General features: G+C 31.3%; 1 protein-coding gene across 1 annotated transcript; it reads right to left on the minus strand.

Moving 5' to 3' along the window:
• Window positions 1-13,736: 13,736 nt before the first annotated feature.
• On the minus strand, window positions 13,737-15,915 carry LOC122593482 (metallothiol transferase FosB-like). Its single transcript, XM_043765898.1, has 3 exons — window positions 15,633-15,915; window positions 14,404-14,741; window positions 13,737-14,013 (listed from the first exon to the last, which is right to left on the minus strand). The coding sequence occupies exons 1-3, from the start codon at window positions 15,851-15,853 to the stop codon at window positions 13,922-13,924; spliced, it is 651 nt and encodes a 216-aa protein (XP_043621833.1). The 5' UTR covers window positions 15,854-15,915; the 3' UTR covers window positions 13,737-13,921.
• Window positions 15,916-17,824: the final 1,909 nt, after the last annotated feature.

A 17,824-nucleotide genomic window follows, 5' to 3' on the forward strand; every position in this document is an offset into this window, starting at 1 on the left:
CATCATCATTATATTAGGTGGTTTCATCCAATAACTTTTTTTTATATTAAAAACTACCTACTAACAACCATATGTTTTTCTTCTTTTTTTTTATTCCTCTTTCTTCATTCTTTATTGGTTATATTATTTATTTTACAAGAATTTATAAAATACTTCTAGCTACTTATAAAACGTTAAAGACATGTTTGAGAAGGAAAACATGACATGTACTCAATCAGAAAACATCACTTATTCTCTTTCTCGTGTTTTCTATAAACTTTAATAAAGAAAATAAGGTTTAAGACTTTAAGCACTTTTTACAACATCCTTAAATTACCCATAACCCTAAAATAAAGCAACACACGTTCACTTCACACCACTTATTTGTCTCCCTTTATTTCATACTAATATACTATCACTATCTAGTGTGATAGTGTCCATCATCACCAACACCCCGACCATCGTCTTCCGTATCCATCATCACCACACTTAACTATCGTTTTTTAAATGGTACCCTTCGAGTCTCCATAGATACAATCAATCTTAAAGTTAAAAACGCTTGAGAAAGTTTCTTGCCAACGGTATCATCCAAAAAATGCTCAAAAAACTTTAAAATAAAGCCTTAAGGCTATTTCCAATGTTAAGGAAGCCCTTAAGCATTCTTGATTTGTCACATCATATCCTTAGAAATCCTTAAAATTCTTAAGTTTTACTTCCAACCATATAAACATCCTTACATATCCTTTACATCTATATACAAACATAAAATAGTATTAGGACACTTAGCCCAGTCAGAATATGTATAAACATTTAGCTTAAAACTGTTTTTTATCAAACTGAATACCAGCACCAGGAGCACCTTTCAGAAATCTAAGGACTCTAAGTTCAGCTTTAAAATGTGATTGTAAAGGAGCATGCATATGTTGACTTAAACAATGAACAACATAAGAGATATCTGGTCTTGTATGAGTCAAATATATGAGTTTTCCAACAAGTTGTTGGTACTTAGAGATATTCACAAGAAATTTATCATGTTCAGTTTCCTTAGAACTTAGAACAACATTAGCAGCTATCCGAGTATCAATAGGTTTAGCAGCAAGCAAACCATATTCATGTAAAACTTCTAAACTATACTTTCTTTGTGTCATACAAACTCCTTTATCATTTTGAAGTATTTCTATACCCAAAAAATATTTCAAAAACCCCAAATCCTTTATTGAAAATTTTTTACTTAAAAAATCTTTTACTTTATTCACTTCAGAAATATTATCACCAGCTACAACTATATCATCCACATACACAAGAAGAGCAACAAAGCCTTGATCAGACTGTTTAGTATACAGAGAATAGTCAAATTTGTTTTGAACAAACCCATGTTCAACTAAAGCATTGGTTAATTTAGTATTCCACCGTCTAGGGGCTTGCTTAAGACCATATAAAGACTTGTTTAATTTACAAACTTGATTACGTTTATTAGTAAAGCACCCTGGAAGAACAATCATGTAAACATCTTCTTCTAAATCACCATGGAGAAAAGCATTGTTTACATCTAATTGGAACAATGACCAACCTTTTTTAACTGCTATACTAATAAGACATCTTACGGTAGTCATCTTAACAACTGGACTAAAAGTCTCTTCATAATCTAAAGAGCTTTTAAGAGTTTCAAACTTTAAGCTTTTATGAAAAAGCTCCTATCCTATAAAAAGCTTCGTTTGGTTAAAGAGCTTCAAGCTTTTAAGTTTAATGAAAAAGCTCTTTTGTACAACGCTACTTACACTAACGTTTAGAAATGGCTGGAAGCTTTTTATATACCAAATTACTTACATACCCTTTAATTCTTTATGAGGCCTACACTTTTTGCTACAATTTCCAATTCCTTTTTTCCATTTCTATTAGTCTATTACGGATAAAAATAAACAAAGGATTTTACTTTGGTTGTGAGAAGAAAAGAATCTTTTTATATAAATATATATGTTTAATCGTATATCTTTAATTTTTCATCTATTAAAATGAATAAATAAATTATATCAATTGTTTTCGAAAAACAATAATATTCTTATATTTGACCATAATAATTTAGCATATATGAAGGCTTCCTTCTTCAAAAATCAAACGTTTCCTCGCCAAATACAAGTAAACCATTATGTTCATTTTTGTCATTTTATACATACATTTTATTAAAAGATACAATCACTTTGCCAAACATTTAAATATATCTAAAAGCTTATGCTACTAAATTCTAGCTACAGCTACCAGCTTACAGTTTTTAGCTATCAACTTGCAGCTATCAGCTACTAGCTGCCAACTAGTTTTGTCAAACATACCCCTAATCTCTGACTAAACCCTTTAGCTACTAACCTAGCTTTATTTACTTATTTAATTTAATATGAATACTTTTCCCTTTCTTTTTTTATTCCTTAAGTCTCATAGGTTTGATCCTTTAGAATTGGACTCATTTTCTCATTGAGCGAAGAGTATGAAATAAATCAGATTGATTAAAAGCACTATGTGAAATATTCGGTTTTTTCCTCTCTATCTCACCTGAAGCCTTATACTTAGATTTTATATATCCATTTGCACCCTATAGCCTCTTTATCCTTAGGTAAAGTGGTTAAATTCCATGTATTATTTATGTGAAGAGCTTCAATTTCACAATTCATAGATTCAACCCACTTAGGATCTTTAACAGCCTCATCATAAAAAGAAGGTTCAAAACTTTTATTAAGAGTAGTAAAAAACAGTAATTCACACTGTTAAGAAGACTATAGTTCACATATTTTTTAAGACCATACATTAAATTTGAATCAACCGTTAGGTCCAGATTTACTGGACTCGCTCCAGACGAGACTACTGGAGCCCTCTGAAGATTTGTCCAGAAACTATGAGAAGACTAGGGAATCATTTACTTGTATAGGAATCTGGATTCCACCAGATTGGCTCACTGGACTTCACTCCAGTCAAGATCATCCAACTAAAGAACATTCTTACTGAAGTCAAAGACTGAAGTATGAAGAAAGAAGACTGACAAATGGCATAGCCCACTGATAGTCTTATCAGATCTCCTGACTGGAGTCCTTGTCAGTGTTCTAGACCTTACAAGTCTGAACACTGATTACGAGGAATTGACTTGCTTACCTTTACACGCTTTTATCCGGATAATATATTTGTCCCTTGTTAAAAGTCTTACACGCGTGTAAAGGTGGTTGGTTAAAGTATGAAAGGTCACATCAATGTGACTTTATCTTTATACTTTAATCAATACATTTAAGGTATAAATATTATATCCTTAAATGTATGAAACTTTATTTGTACGACAAAAAAATTAAATATATTAATTCTTTTTTCCTATAAATACCAAGTCATTTCCCTTGTCCAAATCACTTTTTGCAATTTGGTGTGTTTGCCTAAATACTCTCGATCTTAACAGTTATACTTCACAACTTTAAGTATTTCGATCAAGGAGTTTATTTAGCAAATATAGATCACTTGTAGTTCATAAGGTTGTTTAGATACTTACTTTGTAATATCTTGGTTCCGCAACAACCTTGTATTTTATTTAACATCAATAAATAAAATACACTTGAAAATTACATTTGTGTTCCACCATTTACATACTTGTTTACTTATTTATTGCTTAAGTCTTTATTGCTTTATTTATATACTTGCATTTATAATTTAAGCAATACTATTCCTATCTAGTGCATACTTGACCTTGTTATTCTACACTTGTAGGTTAAACCATCGAGTAAGGGACTTTACATCAACAACATAATCATTCAACCAGACAGGAAGTTTAGTAGCCTTATCAGACCTTCTAACACCCATATTACCCTTATTATTTTCAACAACATTTTGCTTACCAGATTGCACAATCAAAGGATTTCCCTCAAGTTGGTTTTCATCACTTATTGATGTTGTAGGTGCTCTACCAGAATCCTGGGAGCTATTGCCATCATCATTAAGTGTACATCTCCTTTCATCATTGGGATCAGTAGTCAAGTTATTTTGGATGTCATACTCAAAATTATCAAAAAAATTAACAAGATCATTTTCAGAAGAACTTTTAATATTACCAGAACTTTTCATTTTAAAAGGATAAATGGTCTCATAAAATTTAACATCTCTGGAATAAAAAATATTATTATTTTCAAGACTTAAGAGCTTATAAGCTTTCTTAATAGATGAAAAACCAATTAAAACACACTTTTCAGACCTATGAGCAAATTTATCAGAATTATTTAAAATTGTTGAATAACATAAACATCCAAAACTTCTTAAGTGGGAAAGGTTTGGTTTTCTTTTATAAATCATTTCAAAAGGAGATTTTCCACTTAAAATAGAAGAGGGTAACCTGTTAATAAGATAAACAACAGTCAGAATACACTCAGTCCAATACCTAAGAGGAATTCCCCCCCCCCCCCCCCCCCTGAAATATTAAACTTCTAGCCACATTTAATAAATGTCTATGTTTTCTCTCAGCTACGCCATTTTGTTGAGGAGTATTACTACAAGAAGTTTGATGTATCATTACATTTCATTAAAAAACTCATTCATATTAGAATTAACGAACTTGGTACCATAACCAGACCTAACAATCTTAATTTTGACTTTAAATTGATTTTGAAGTAAAACAAAGAAGGACTTAAACAAATTAAACACCTCATCTTTGGTTTTTAACAAATATACCCACATTGTTCTAGAAAAGTCATCAACAATTGTATGAAAATACATATATCTTTTTCTGCTAACAACTCTGTAAGGCCCCACAAATCAAGATGTATCAATTCACCAATTTTATAAGTTTTATGCTCACTTAAAGGAAAAGGCTCTCTTGTTTGTTTAGCTTTATGAAAAACATCACAAACTGTTGTGTGTACATTATTATCAAGATTTAAATCAGTTTAAGACAGTTAAAACTTGCTCAGCTCGGTGACCTAGTCTACAATGTCACAAAGACTTAGAAACATGAAAGCACGCATACTAACAATATTATTAGACTTACCAATCACATTATTTTGCAAGTCAAACAGATAAAGACCATTACTCTCACTACCAGTCTCCAGAACATTCTCCCTTCTCAAATCCTGAATGTAACATTTACTTTCATCAAAACCACCAAATAATTTGCTATCATTGATCATTTTATGTACAGACATAAGACTGACACAGTAATAAGCACATCATAGAGAATCACATTATTAGTTAATTTCAGATTTCCAACTTTGGTAACTTTAGCCAAAGTACCATTAGGATGACCAACAATTAATTAAGACTAGAAATATCAATGACATCAAACATACTTTCATCAGAAATAGTTATGTGTTGATTAGCACCTGAATCTGTTATCCACCCTAACTAAATTATAATATTCCTAATTGTATTTGCACATAAAAACTTATGAAAATTTGTGTTAAAAAACAAATTATTGTTCATGAAAGGAGTACCTGCCATATTATACTGCACAGCTGCAGGCTGCTTATCACTTTTTAAAGAAATCAACCTCTGCACTTGTTCATTAGTGAAAGACATAGAAGCAGGAACATAATGCACATAATTCACATTACCATTCACATTTGAATTATGCACAACGTTCATTTTAACATAACAATTTGCATTGAAGCCTTGTTTATACCCATGATTTTGTCTTATAAGATTAGGATGTTTTTTAAAACCAGGTGGGTAACCAACAATCTCATAACACCTATCCATAGTATGACCTATCATATTACAATTCTTGCATACCAAATTAGGATTAGGTCCTCTACAGAACTTTTATGATTAAACCTATGAGATTCCTCCCTAGACAAGATAGCATAAGCACTTTTAGCATCAGGTAAAGGATCCTTAGTTAACAAGGTACTTATAACAGGTTGATACATATCATCTAATCCCATTAAAATTTGCATAAGTTTACTCAATTTATCATGTGTAGCAGTTTCAGTTCTAGCATCACAAGTACAGTTTGGCAGTTTAGTAAGAGAATCAAATTCTCTCCACATAGAGTTCATTTTATCATAGTATTTAGACAAAGGAGATCTTTCTTGTTTAAAAGTATTAATCTTATTTAACAGGTTGTATATAACCGAACCATCTACTTTATCATAGGTTTCATGCAATTCAGTCCAAACTTCAGAAGCATTTTCAGAAAAAACTTGTCTAAAATAAACATCTTGAGAAATAGAGCCAACCATGAGAGAACAACAACATTGCACCTTTTCCATTGCTGGGACTGAACAGGACTAGAAGCATAAACAGTTTTCACCACAGTACCATCAATAAATCCCATTTTATTTTTTGTTTGCAATGCAAGTTTAATGGCACTAGCCCATATTCTATACTTTTCAGTTCCAACAAGTTTAATAGACACAATAGGCACACCAGTAGTATCATTAACATGAAGATACAAAGGACTTCCAATATCAAGACCACTAATAGTAGTAACACTAGTATCACCCATTTTAAGCAACAATCACAAAACAAATATAGACAATAAAACAAAAAACAATACAAATCACACAATTAAAACTTAAGCAAAGAAAAAATGGATGGCACAAATAAGCAAATAAGAAATTATCTGGAGTTTAATAGATCACACAAGATTCAATATAGTTTGCAGGTATAACTACTACCAGGATTCCACACTTCTTCAAGGAAGAGGGTAAAGGCAGCCATACATACCCTGTATACCAACTCAAGGCAATCCACCAGATAATGGAAAGAGGACTTATAGTGCTATCGGAATCAGAAGGAGTTGAAGAAGAAGAGAGCAAACAATGATCAACACACGAATAAAATTAGGGTTTATTAGATGAAAACCCTAATTTTCAAAGCCTAGATATCGAATAACACAAAACCCCCAAATAATATCAAACCCTAATTTTTTCTTCAAACCCTAGATCTTCAATAATCAGAAAACCCGCTCTGTGTGGGTAGATAGGTGTTCTGGTTTTTGGAAAATATTGGTAGATGATTGTCTAGATTGATTTTTCTTTTTCTATCTTCTTTTTCGTAATTCCTTATATGATTAGGATATAGAAGTAATTGAAGAAAAGTATATTTCGTAATTTTTAGTATTATAATCGGTTTAAATTCATTGAGCTAGATCTAAAATCCACAAGCAAAAACGAGTAGTCCTTTTAGGATATGATAGAACTGCTTTATCATCACGGAAAAATTTGAGTCACCGGAAGTTGGTTGGAAGTTCGCTAGGGACGATGACTAGAGATTGGTGGAGGGAAAGGAGAAAAGCATGGTGGAGGGAAATAATATAAGGGGTGAGAAATAATAAGCTGGAGATTTGCATGTGGTTGAAAATAGGAAGGAAATTGCCTACATGGCAGCTGACATGGATCCGGTCTTAAGTAACCGGTCATTTTGTATAGCTTAGTCGGTTACATACATGACATAGACACAAATACATTTTTTGTTGCATTGGATAGACGGTTTTCTAGATCGTTACATTACATAGACATGTTGGCTTAGTTAGCTACACTCACAGGTCATTATCTAAAAAAATACCATGGCACTTATTTTTTTTCATTCTTAAAAAACTGCGTATTACATTAGCATTTTTCAAAGCATCGCAAATAATATAACTAAAAGAGGGGGTTGGGGTACACTTGGCACCCCTAATCTCCCTCCTTTAGCCTAATACTCTCTTCTTATTAATTCTCTATTTTTTAAATATGTATTTAATAAATGGCCCGCCTTTAATTAAAAAATATTATAAAAAAATACCATAGCATTCTATTTTTTTCCATTCTTAAAATAATTCGTATTGCATTAGCATTTTTCAAAGCATCGCAATTATTAAATCTTAGATAAAAATTATTATTATTATTATTGTTATTTTTATTATATATCACATAAAAACCCCTCACATATTTTTAACAAAGCAAAAAAAACTTACGACAAAAAAAAAACCTACGATCGATTACCAAAAAGATTTTTTATTTATATAGTTTGTTCATATTTAATCATTATTATTTAACATTAAATTCAAATTATATACTGCACACTTTTTGTTATCCTTTTTGTTGAGCTTAACTCTAAACCGTTTAGTCAAAAATTGTTATTTGTGTTTGTAGCAAGTTTAGATTTAACAAACTGTAAATTTTTTACTCAACTAAAGTTTTAAAAAAAGGATAAATTAGAATCAATATTTATATGGAGTTAAATTTCATATGTTTCTTCTTTAGCTTTCATATTGATTACGTTGTGATATTTGATTAATATATTTTGAGATTACCCGTCTATTGAACGGACCTGAGCACTGGTAATAATATATGTATAGGATCTCTCTTTTAGTATTTTTTTTAAATTCTCTATTCAAGTCATTTAATGATCATATTAGTAAATACATACGAAATTTATGAATTTTTACATAAATGTTTCAAAAAAGTTGGTCGAAACATCGCCAAAAAGATGCAATTGTTTATATCATATAATTTTCTCAAGACTACTTACTATAAATATGTTTTACTTTATTATATAAAAAAAATAGTATGAATTTGTCAACACTCAGTTTGGATGAAAACATCCTTACCTGTTAGGTTTTTTAATATAGTCTCATTTTATTTTATTTTTATGCAAAATATATTTAAAACATTAAATATGAGAGATTGATATCAATATAATATAACTTCTTAAATTATATTTTAATAATACGAACATAATGCCCGCGCAATATGGTGATGAGATGGTGAGGGTGATAAGTCAATGAGGTGATAAGTCATAGAGTGTAATATCCAAATGTCTTAGCCGTACAGGCTCCGTACTCGAATTTAAAAATTCGTCGAAAGTATGTCGAATGACATCTCTAATGAAAGAGTATAAAATTTTAATGACACCCATACAACTTTTATAATTTATCGATATACGGTTTTTGAGATAAAAGATTTTGAATGAATTAAAGGAATAAAATGATTTACGGGGGAGAGAAAAAAAATGAGTGGTTGAGATTTGAGGAGAGAGAAAAAAATGAGTGATTGAGATTTAAGGGTAGTATAGGTATATTAGGCAGAGATGTTTAAATTGATGAATAAAGAATGGGGTAATTTAGGTAGTTCAAATCATCTTTTGAGATTTTAAAAAAGGACAAAATGCTTTATAAGATAGTATAAATATAGATATAGATAGATAGATGTAAAAGAAAAAGTGATTTACGGATCGTCATCGATCAAGAAATGTTTAGTTATTTCACCCATGTGAATATGTGATGATATGATAGGAACATTTAGTTATCCACCCATGTGATTATATGACGTGTTTTCGAACATGTTAAACGCGAATTTATAATTCTTTCAAAATAATAAAATTTTTTGGCCTACATATATTTCCACCTGCCCCTTTCGTGTGTAAATGACCAATTTGGTACTAAAGCATTAATTGGTACTTAGATTTTTTCCAAAGAGACATATGTTACTTATAATCCCACCAATATGTGATGGTAATTTTTTTCACGGCGAATGAAAATAACTAGCCAAGAAAAAAAGGAAAAACAAAGATGTGACCCTGATATAAAGAAGCACAGCACATGTTAATAACTTAATTATCAACATGTCATGATGCAACTTTTCTTTTCCCAGTAAAACAACACATGTTTTTAAACAAATTTTCATGATTGAGCGGTATGTAAATGATTGATATATAGATGATGATCTCTTCAAATAAGTCAATGATGCCGCTTAAAAATGATTAGACATCAATGTTTTATCAATGAGATGGCAATTTAATTTTTAGTTTTTTGTAGCAGTTTTTTTTTTTTTACTAAAGTGGACCTAAAAGGGTAGCCATGCTTAAAAATGAGTTTTTTAAGAAGATATTTATAAATAATACTCTGTATCGTTATTTTCATCGGTTTTGTCAAATCAAAATTACATGAACATTTTTAAACTGACACATGCAACAACTGGTACCTATGATTCATTTTGATTACCAATTATTAATTTACTTTTTAGTTTATTTTCATAAAAAGAAACAGTAAAATAGATTAAAGAACTCACCCCATTGTGTCACCCGCTTATCTCTTAACTGACACATGACATGGCCATGCCAATAGTTCGCTTTAATGACGAGCGTGTCGTGTTCACACGATCGTCGGTAAGCATCAAAGAAGAATATTATGTAATTGATTTGGAAAAATAAAGTAATGAAGGATTAATCTCATCATTACACCACGAGAAACAAAAACATAATCGTAATACGAGTAGTGTATAGTGTGACCGTGTATGAGTAGAATTAGGATGCATTTTTTTTTTAATTTTTTTAACGGCTTGTATTTCTATTTCAATGGGGTTAATCTATTTAGTAATAACCATACCAAAAATGTTCACACGTTAGACCAAAAAATTTAACATAATTATTCCAAAATCATTTTGTAAAAACCATACTTGATAATCCATTATCTGTATCCATAAAAGAATTACATTTGGCCAAAATGAACCCATCAAAATACACCTTTCAATGCATAAAACGTGATAAAAACATTCATTTTTCCAAACTTGATTTCCATCTTGACTTCTCTTGCCTTTTCCCTTGCAAAATTTTGATCTCGTGTTCCCTTGCTTCAATTCCTTGCAATCTTGTTTAGCCAGTGTCAAAAGCAAAACACGTAGTCTACGTAACTACATACATAGATAGGCCGAAAAAGTGTTTAGATTGTTGATTTTAAATAAAAGTAATACAGCTGATTGGATACATAGCTTTTTTTTTTTTTCTTTTTCTTTTTCTTTTTTTTAATATTTATGAATTCAATTGGAAATAAAAGACAAACGGACATCAAATTGTGCGATGGTGTAACTGGTGGGTGTCAAATGATTAGATAAATTAATTTTAAAATTAATCCCGATGCACCAATGAAGGTCAACCCAGCTAGTTAGAGGTACTCCCGGTTTTACCCAAGGTCTTGAGTTCGATTCTTAGGGATGACAAAACCTTGGGGTTTTCCCTCTGAATACTTGTAACGGCCCATGGTGAACATCTCGTTGTCTAGAGTACGTGTAAGGCTTCACTATTATACGATAAGGTTTCCCCGATGTCGTATATTGACTTAATATTCGGAAAAAAAAAACCAATGCATCACCCTGATTGTAAGTTGATGTACCATAGAGTTAAAAAAAATCGGTAGATTGATGGAACCACTTGATCCCATGTACCGAATTGGTACCAAAATAACCCCTAGCAGGGATAGTGTCAAGGTAATTCAACCAATTAAATTCAATTCTGCCTTTAGCAAGATTCGAACCCAGGTTATTTAATTTTAGGATAAAATGAGATGCAGGGAGATTAAATTACATACACTTCAATGACTGCTATTTCCTAACAAGTCCTTGTTAGTATATGATCACGTAAAATAAACGTATGTCCGGAAATGATTTAAGCCTACGGGGTCACACAAAATGACTTGGTAACTCTATATTATCAATTAATATATTAAAGTAGTATATTAATTAGTTTGATCGCTAAATGATTAATTTAAATAAGTTAAAGGGTTAATTGTATTTGAATTAATTAGAAGGAGGTTTAATTGTAAAATAAGTTAATTAGGGTTGGACTTTAATTGGACTTAAGGGGGCCGGTTTTTACAAGGCTTTTAGGGCCTTGATTAACTTGGTCACCAAGTCATTAAACCCTAAATATATCCCTATATATATAGAGGGCTTAATTTAAGGGTTTTTTATTCAATTACACAAACAATTCTCCTCTCTCTCTCTATATATATATATATAGGGAAAAATGAGTATGGGGTTGTTCCCCATCTAAGCTTAGATGAGGAACCCCTCACATACAAATATTTTATTATTTGTTTGAATTTAAAACAAATACATGGCCCCCCATGATTTTCATGATTATAAAAACCAAATGTGAGAGGTTTCCTATCTAAGCTTAGATGGGGGACAACCCCATACTCACTTTTCCATATATATATATATATATATATATATATATATATTAATACGTTGCATTAATTGCTTAGTATAATGATATTTAGTTATATATTCTAACAATTCTCGCATTAGAATGATTTGATTGTATGAGTTCGGATATGATATTTTTTATTTCCGAGGAATGATATTTGTTAGTAGTTATTTCAATAAGTTACTAATTAAACTCTAATGCCGGATTAGAACCTCTGAACTCCAAAGAGGCAATTTTTTTCGTTTTCTTTGGACCACCTTACCAAGAGCTTATTGATGAGACATATAAAGTTTATATAAGTCCAAACATTCGTAATAGTTCGAGACATATAATTTTATGAAGTTAAAATATTGAAAACATTATAATAAATTCGATTAACATCACGGACTGCTTTATGCAAAAGAAAAATGATTAAAAAAAGGGATATCCAAGTGCTCCTAAACCTGCGACAAGTGAAAAAGGTAAATAATATGGATTTGCTGTTTATTCTTAAAAAGGAGATGCCCATCATGTCTATTAACAGGTTGTCCGTCATCAATGCCTCAGCTTCCCCACACAAATAAATCTTTAGCTCATCTCATCTGCATTTTGATCAACTTGCCGAAGTACTTTCTATATATAATTATTTAGATCAACTTGCCAAATTTAATAGCAATAAGCACTTCCTATAGATAATAATTTAATAGCAAACATGCACTTTTTATAGATAATGATATCTCCTACAACAGAAGTTAAATACTACGTTGCATTAATTTTTTTTTTTTTAATGGGAACGTAACCCTTAAGCCCATGCATTTTTTTGTACCCACATAACCCGTCAAGTTAATTCAACCACAATTTAATCTTGTCTTTGATAAGATTCGAACCTAAGTTTCCCTACTTTGCATTATGATAGATAATGTCGTAAACGAGCTAAAGAAAAAAAAGACCCATGTCTCGTAGGGAAAAGTTTAGTGCCTAAAAAATTGGGTACAGCCGTACAGGACGAGGAATGGGTTTCAGTACAAATCAACCCGCCCATTTCTAATTATACCGCAAATAGTGAATTGATTTTGATTAATTTCTGGAGTAGAGCGTCTTGAGAGCGTATCGATGTGATCGGAAGCACGGGGAAAATGTGAATTAAATACTATTTTTTAATCATTTAATAAATATCAAACTTTTTAATGAATCCTCTTTAGAAAAACAATGAAGAAAAAGAACGAAGAAAAAATATATAGATAAGAAAATATAATAAAATAATTACTACATTAGTTTGTACCCAAAACAAAATAATAAAGTCGCGTTTGATTCACAAAACTTGATGAAAACTGAATGAAATTCTTAAATTTCATTTGTTGGTGTGTTTTAATTGGGTTAGACCATGCGGTACAAGGCGTCTTCCACCCCTACTCCGCCCCAAAACGCCACCCCTACTCCGCCCCAACACGCCTGGAGGACGCCGTCTACATCACCCCTGTAGGCGTTCCAACCCATTTTTTTTGTTCTTCACGGTTATGCCCAAGCGTTGACCAACTCCTTGCTCTCTCTCCCCTTTTCCTTTTTCCCATAAAACATTCTATCATTCCACCATTAATATTTTGCCACTTGTTGATAAACCCGCCACCAACAAGAGTTGCCTCACCCCTACATTTTTACAAGATGTCTAGTTTGATGACATGGCTCCACATGTCGAAAGACGCCTCTTCTTTAGAATGCCTCATACCACATAGTCTTAGAGCGTACTATTTTGTCGCACTAGCAATAATAAATGATCATCAGGTAATATTACGATACCCTGCTTTTTTTTTTTTTTTTGATGTAATTCATACTTCTTTTATTGCTGAAATGCCAACTGTACAAACATTATTTTCATACGATTAAGACCATATTATTGTTACAAAAACAATTTGTAGACAAAATTGCTCTCTTCTTGAAAAGGAAAAAAAAAAAAAAAGCCCAAGGCTATCATGGGCCGAGAAGACACATATATGGTCCATCATGTGTTCGCTAGCTGTTTGATGCTATTTTGCCCTCGATTTCAAAAGGAAATGCCCATCATATCAACTAACAAATTGTCCATCAACAATGCTTCCTCCTCTCCACAAAAGTGATTTTTTGACTTCATCTTCTCTGCATTTTAACATAGATAAGACGTGAAAAATTATAAATTAACGAGAAGAATAACCTCTTTTACCCCCAAAAACATAAAAATAATAACATATGACAAGTTAAATACGCTATACATACACATTATAGGCTAATTGCATCCAATTGGAGCAATCAATATTTTTTGATATATTTGAAAATTAAATATGTGGGTGTTAGATACTTAAATGTTTGGTAGGGAAACGGAAACCATAATATTTATTGCATAATGGGTAATTGATTGGGCTACATGTTTTTTATGAATTAAAAAATAAAGATGTGATGGATTACATACGCAAATTTAGGTATCTACCAGTGATATATTTCCGGACCTCATAATATATATCAAAGATGAAAGAGTTTTAGACTATGTACCATAGAAAGAGGAATCGGCATTATTGCTGATTTTTGAGATTTTTGGGAGGTTCTTGAGGGGGCATGAGGTGATGGGAAGGACAGGAAGAACATGGCAATTGCATATCTCGATCATATAACCGTCCGGATCGTGGAAGAAAAGTTGGTTCACCTCCACACCGCCTTCTTTCACCAACGCGGTCACGTACTTGATGTCTAGCTCCTCAAGTTTCTTGACAATGAGATCCATATCGGAGCATTGAAATGAAATGTGATTGTCTTTTGGATTGATCACTGTTTTTTTGGTTGGAGTTGTGTCCATTTCTAGTAAATGTATTCCTATCCCATGGTTGAACAACCTGTTTCACATTATCCACTATTTTAGTTAGTAGGCATCACACGTATCAAGTTGTACAAATGATACACATTGTAAGAAATTGAATTGTGTATATACTTTTTCTTATATATATATATATATATAGGGTGACTATCAAATGAGAATTAAAAAGAACACTTAAAAAAATCATTTTGATGCATTAAAAGTCCATAAAATAACATAGTTCTTAACTAATTATCATTATTTAAGGGTTTAACAACACATTATCCGTTAAAATCGAAAAAATCACGTTTTTTGTTTATGCATCCAACAAAAAACGTGATTTTTTCGATTTTGACGAATCAATGTGTTGTTAAACACTCAAATAATGATAATTAGTTAAACACTATGTTATTTTATGAACTTTTAATGCATCAAAATAATGTTTTTAAGTGTTTTTACCATTCTTATTTTAAAAGTGTTCTCACCGAGATGTTATATATAAATATATATATACTATATCTTTAAATGTGATGGTAACTTATATCTTTAAATGTGATGGTAACTTAATGCAATAAAGATCAATAAACACGTACACCGACACTATATCAATTTCATTAGCAACGCATATTGTATGACCATCTGTCCTCTACCCTACCAAATTACTAATGTAAAATGTCCCTTAAAATTCACTAGTGTCATAAAGGTCTTTCTTTATGTATAAAAAAAAAATGTAAAAGGATGGTTTTTGATGTAGAAATTACAATTTTTTCTCTTAAGCTATAGTTAAAAAAAAAAAATTAAAAAAATTTACATCATGACTTAAAACACACATATTATAACCCATAAATTAAAACTAGCGTATCGATCACACACAAACAAACATAAGAAAAAAAGAAATTAACAGAGAAAACAGAGAGAGAGAATGACGTACCAAGCACCTTCGAAATCAAAGGAAGAAGGACGTCGAATGAGAACGAAGCCCAAAACATCTTCATAAAACTTAACAGATCGACTTACGGATTTGCATTTAAACGAAACATGATTTAGAGACAAAAGTGGCAATTGTTGATGATGAGACGACTTTTTTAAATATGTTTTTGTTGATGGAAATGAGCTTTTTTCTTCCATGATTTCTTGCATCTCATTTTTCATTTTATCTATGCAAAATAAAGCTTTGTTAGTTTAGAGTAACGAATTAATATTATAGTGTTGAATTATGTGCGGATAATGAGATATTATGAAATTATAAGGTCAGTCTCACTCCTATATATAAGTAGAGAGAGTTGGAAAGTTCTGGAGAAAAGAAGAGAGTATTTACTCATAACCACGTACGTGTCGTATTGTTAAAATATCAAATTCGTTATTACACGAATAATCCAAATACCCAATTGTTTTCAAGATTTTCACTTTATGATTTTTTTACGAGATTTAAAGTTCGCAATGTTGTTATAATATGTGTATCAAACTTGTGACCAATTACTATTATATGAAAAAACTTTAATCGGTTCATTGTATATAAGTAACCTGCTAAACTGAGTGAATCGTGTAAAAATGCTGATGTGGATGTCAATCATTGGGCTACGTATTAGCAGTCAGATGGTGGCACGTTAGTGTCCGACCACCCTATAAGACGTTGTCACGATTCAAACCTGACGTAAAAAACACAAATTGAAAATGTTAACCATTTATCCGTTCTGTTTATTAAAAATTTGTAAAGTAATTCGTGAATAATTAAGTGGATGTATCCAAGTTTTACTTTTAACATTATGAGTTTGGTTTTCAGAGGTACATTTTTTTCAAGAAATATTTTCTCATTGCTACGTAAAATTTTGTTTGTGAGCTTCTAATAGTAATCGCACGATTATTGCAATTTGCAAGTCAATCAAAATATTAAGCTATATTTTTACTTTATATAATATGACTTAGGTAATTTAATTTAATGATAAATAAAATAAAAACCTTTTAGTTTGAAAGTTGAGACCAGTTTTAGAAAATGGAAAATACATTTTGAAAACAGAAAGCCACTTTGAAAACAGAAAATGATTCTATTTTAAAGTGTCATAAGCCCAAGATCATTGGTATACGGACTATATTATTTGTACTTATTTCAAGTGCCATGTTTTCGTGTACGAGATGAAGTACACAAAGCCACTTTCTTCGAAGTTTCGTATGATTTGGTCCATTCATTTACCGCATGTTGTTTGTATTCACACTTTAACGTCTTCTTATCAAATTTGATAACAAGTCTATTTCTACTTATTCTTATTTTGACATCATTTCCCACATGTTGTTTGTATTCACTTTTTAAAGTCTTCTTATCTATTTGATAACTATCTTATTTTGTCATTGAAAGCTTCAGCGATTCCCTACATTTACTACGTCTTATATCTTTAAAAACATATAATCACTCTCAATACAATTGTTATATCTATCTATCTAGCTACTATATATAATGGGCGAAAGATTTTTCTTTTTCTAAAGATATTGACTCTTTGACTTAAAGAACAAGAAGATATTTTTAACGGTTAATGTGGAGGTGGAAAAATGTGTAGTTGGTAAGGCCTGAGGGGTAAATAAAGAAGATTGAAATTATAAAATTAGAAAATAGATAGAAAACAGAAGTATACTCTCTTGTCCCAATGTAAACGTCCTACTTTGACTTTTAAAGTTTTTTCTCCACAACTTTGACTGTAATTGTTTTTTTTGTTAACCGTTGCATTGTGTGGTATTTTTTTATTTAACTCATAACATAAATAATTTTAAATTTTTAGTGCATGTTATCATAAATCACCAAAAGGTAGGATTAGAGGTGTACAAAAAAACCGGGTTGGAACCCGAACCTGAAAACGAAAACGAACCCGAAACTAGTCAACAACCGGGTTTGACCCAACCCGGCGGTTACAAACCGGTTTGAGTTTTCGGGTCTTATTTTCGGTTAGAAACCGGGTTGACTTCGGGCCGGGTTTGGTTTTTCGTCAAAAAAACCAAGTCAAATCCGGTCAATAACCAGTCAAAGTTTGACCCCAAACCGGTTTCAAACCGGGTCGGGTTGGGTCAAACCCGGTTTTGGTTCCGTTGACCGAAAAACCAGTTCTGTTTCGGGTCGGGTACAAATCGATTTTT

The sequence above is a fragment of the Erigeron canadensis genome, chromosome 3 (genome assembly GCF_010389155.1).
Source record: "Erigeron canadensis isolate Cc75 chromosome 3, C_canadensis_v1, whole genome shotgun sequence".
In the NCBI taxonomy this organism is placed as follows: domain Eukaryota; kingdom Viridiplantae; phylum Streptophyta; class Magnoliopsida; order Asterales; family Asteraceae; genus Erigeron; species Erigeron canadensis.

Coding starts and splice junctions, on each gene's coding strand:
- LOC122593482 (XM_043765898.1), bottom strand. CDS start 15,853: ATGAAAAATGAGATGCAAGAAATCATGGAAGAAAAAAGCTCATTTCCA. Junction 14,742..15,632: donor TTTGATTTCGAAGGTGCTTG/GTACGTCATTCT, acceptor AATGTGAAACAG/GTTGTTCAACCATGGGATAG. Junction 14,014..14,403: donor TGCCGATTCCTCTTTCTATG/GTACATAGTCTA, acceptor GTTAAAATGCAG/AGAAGATGAAGTCAAAAAAT.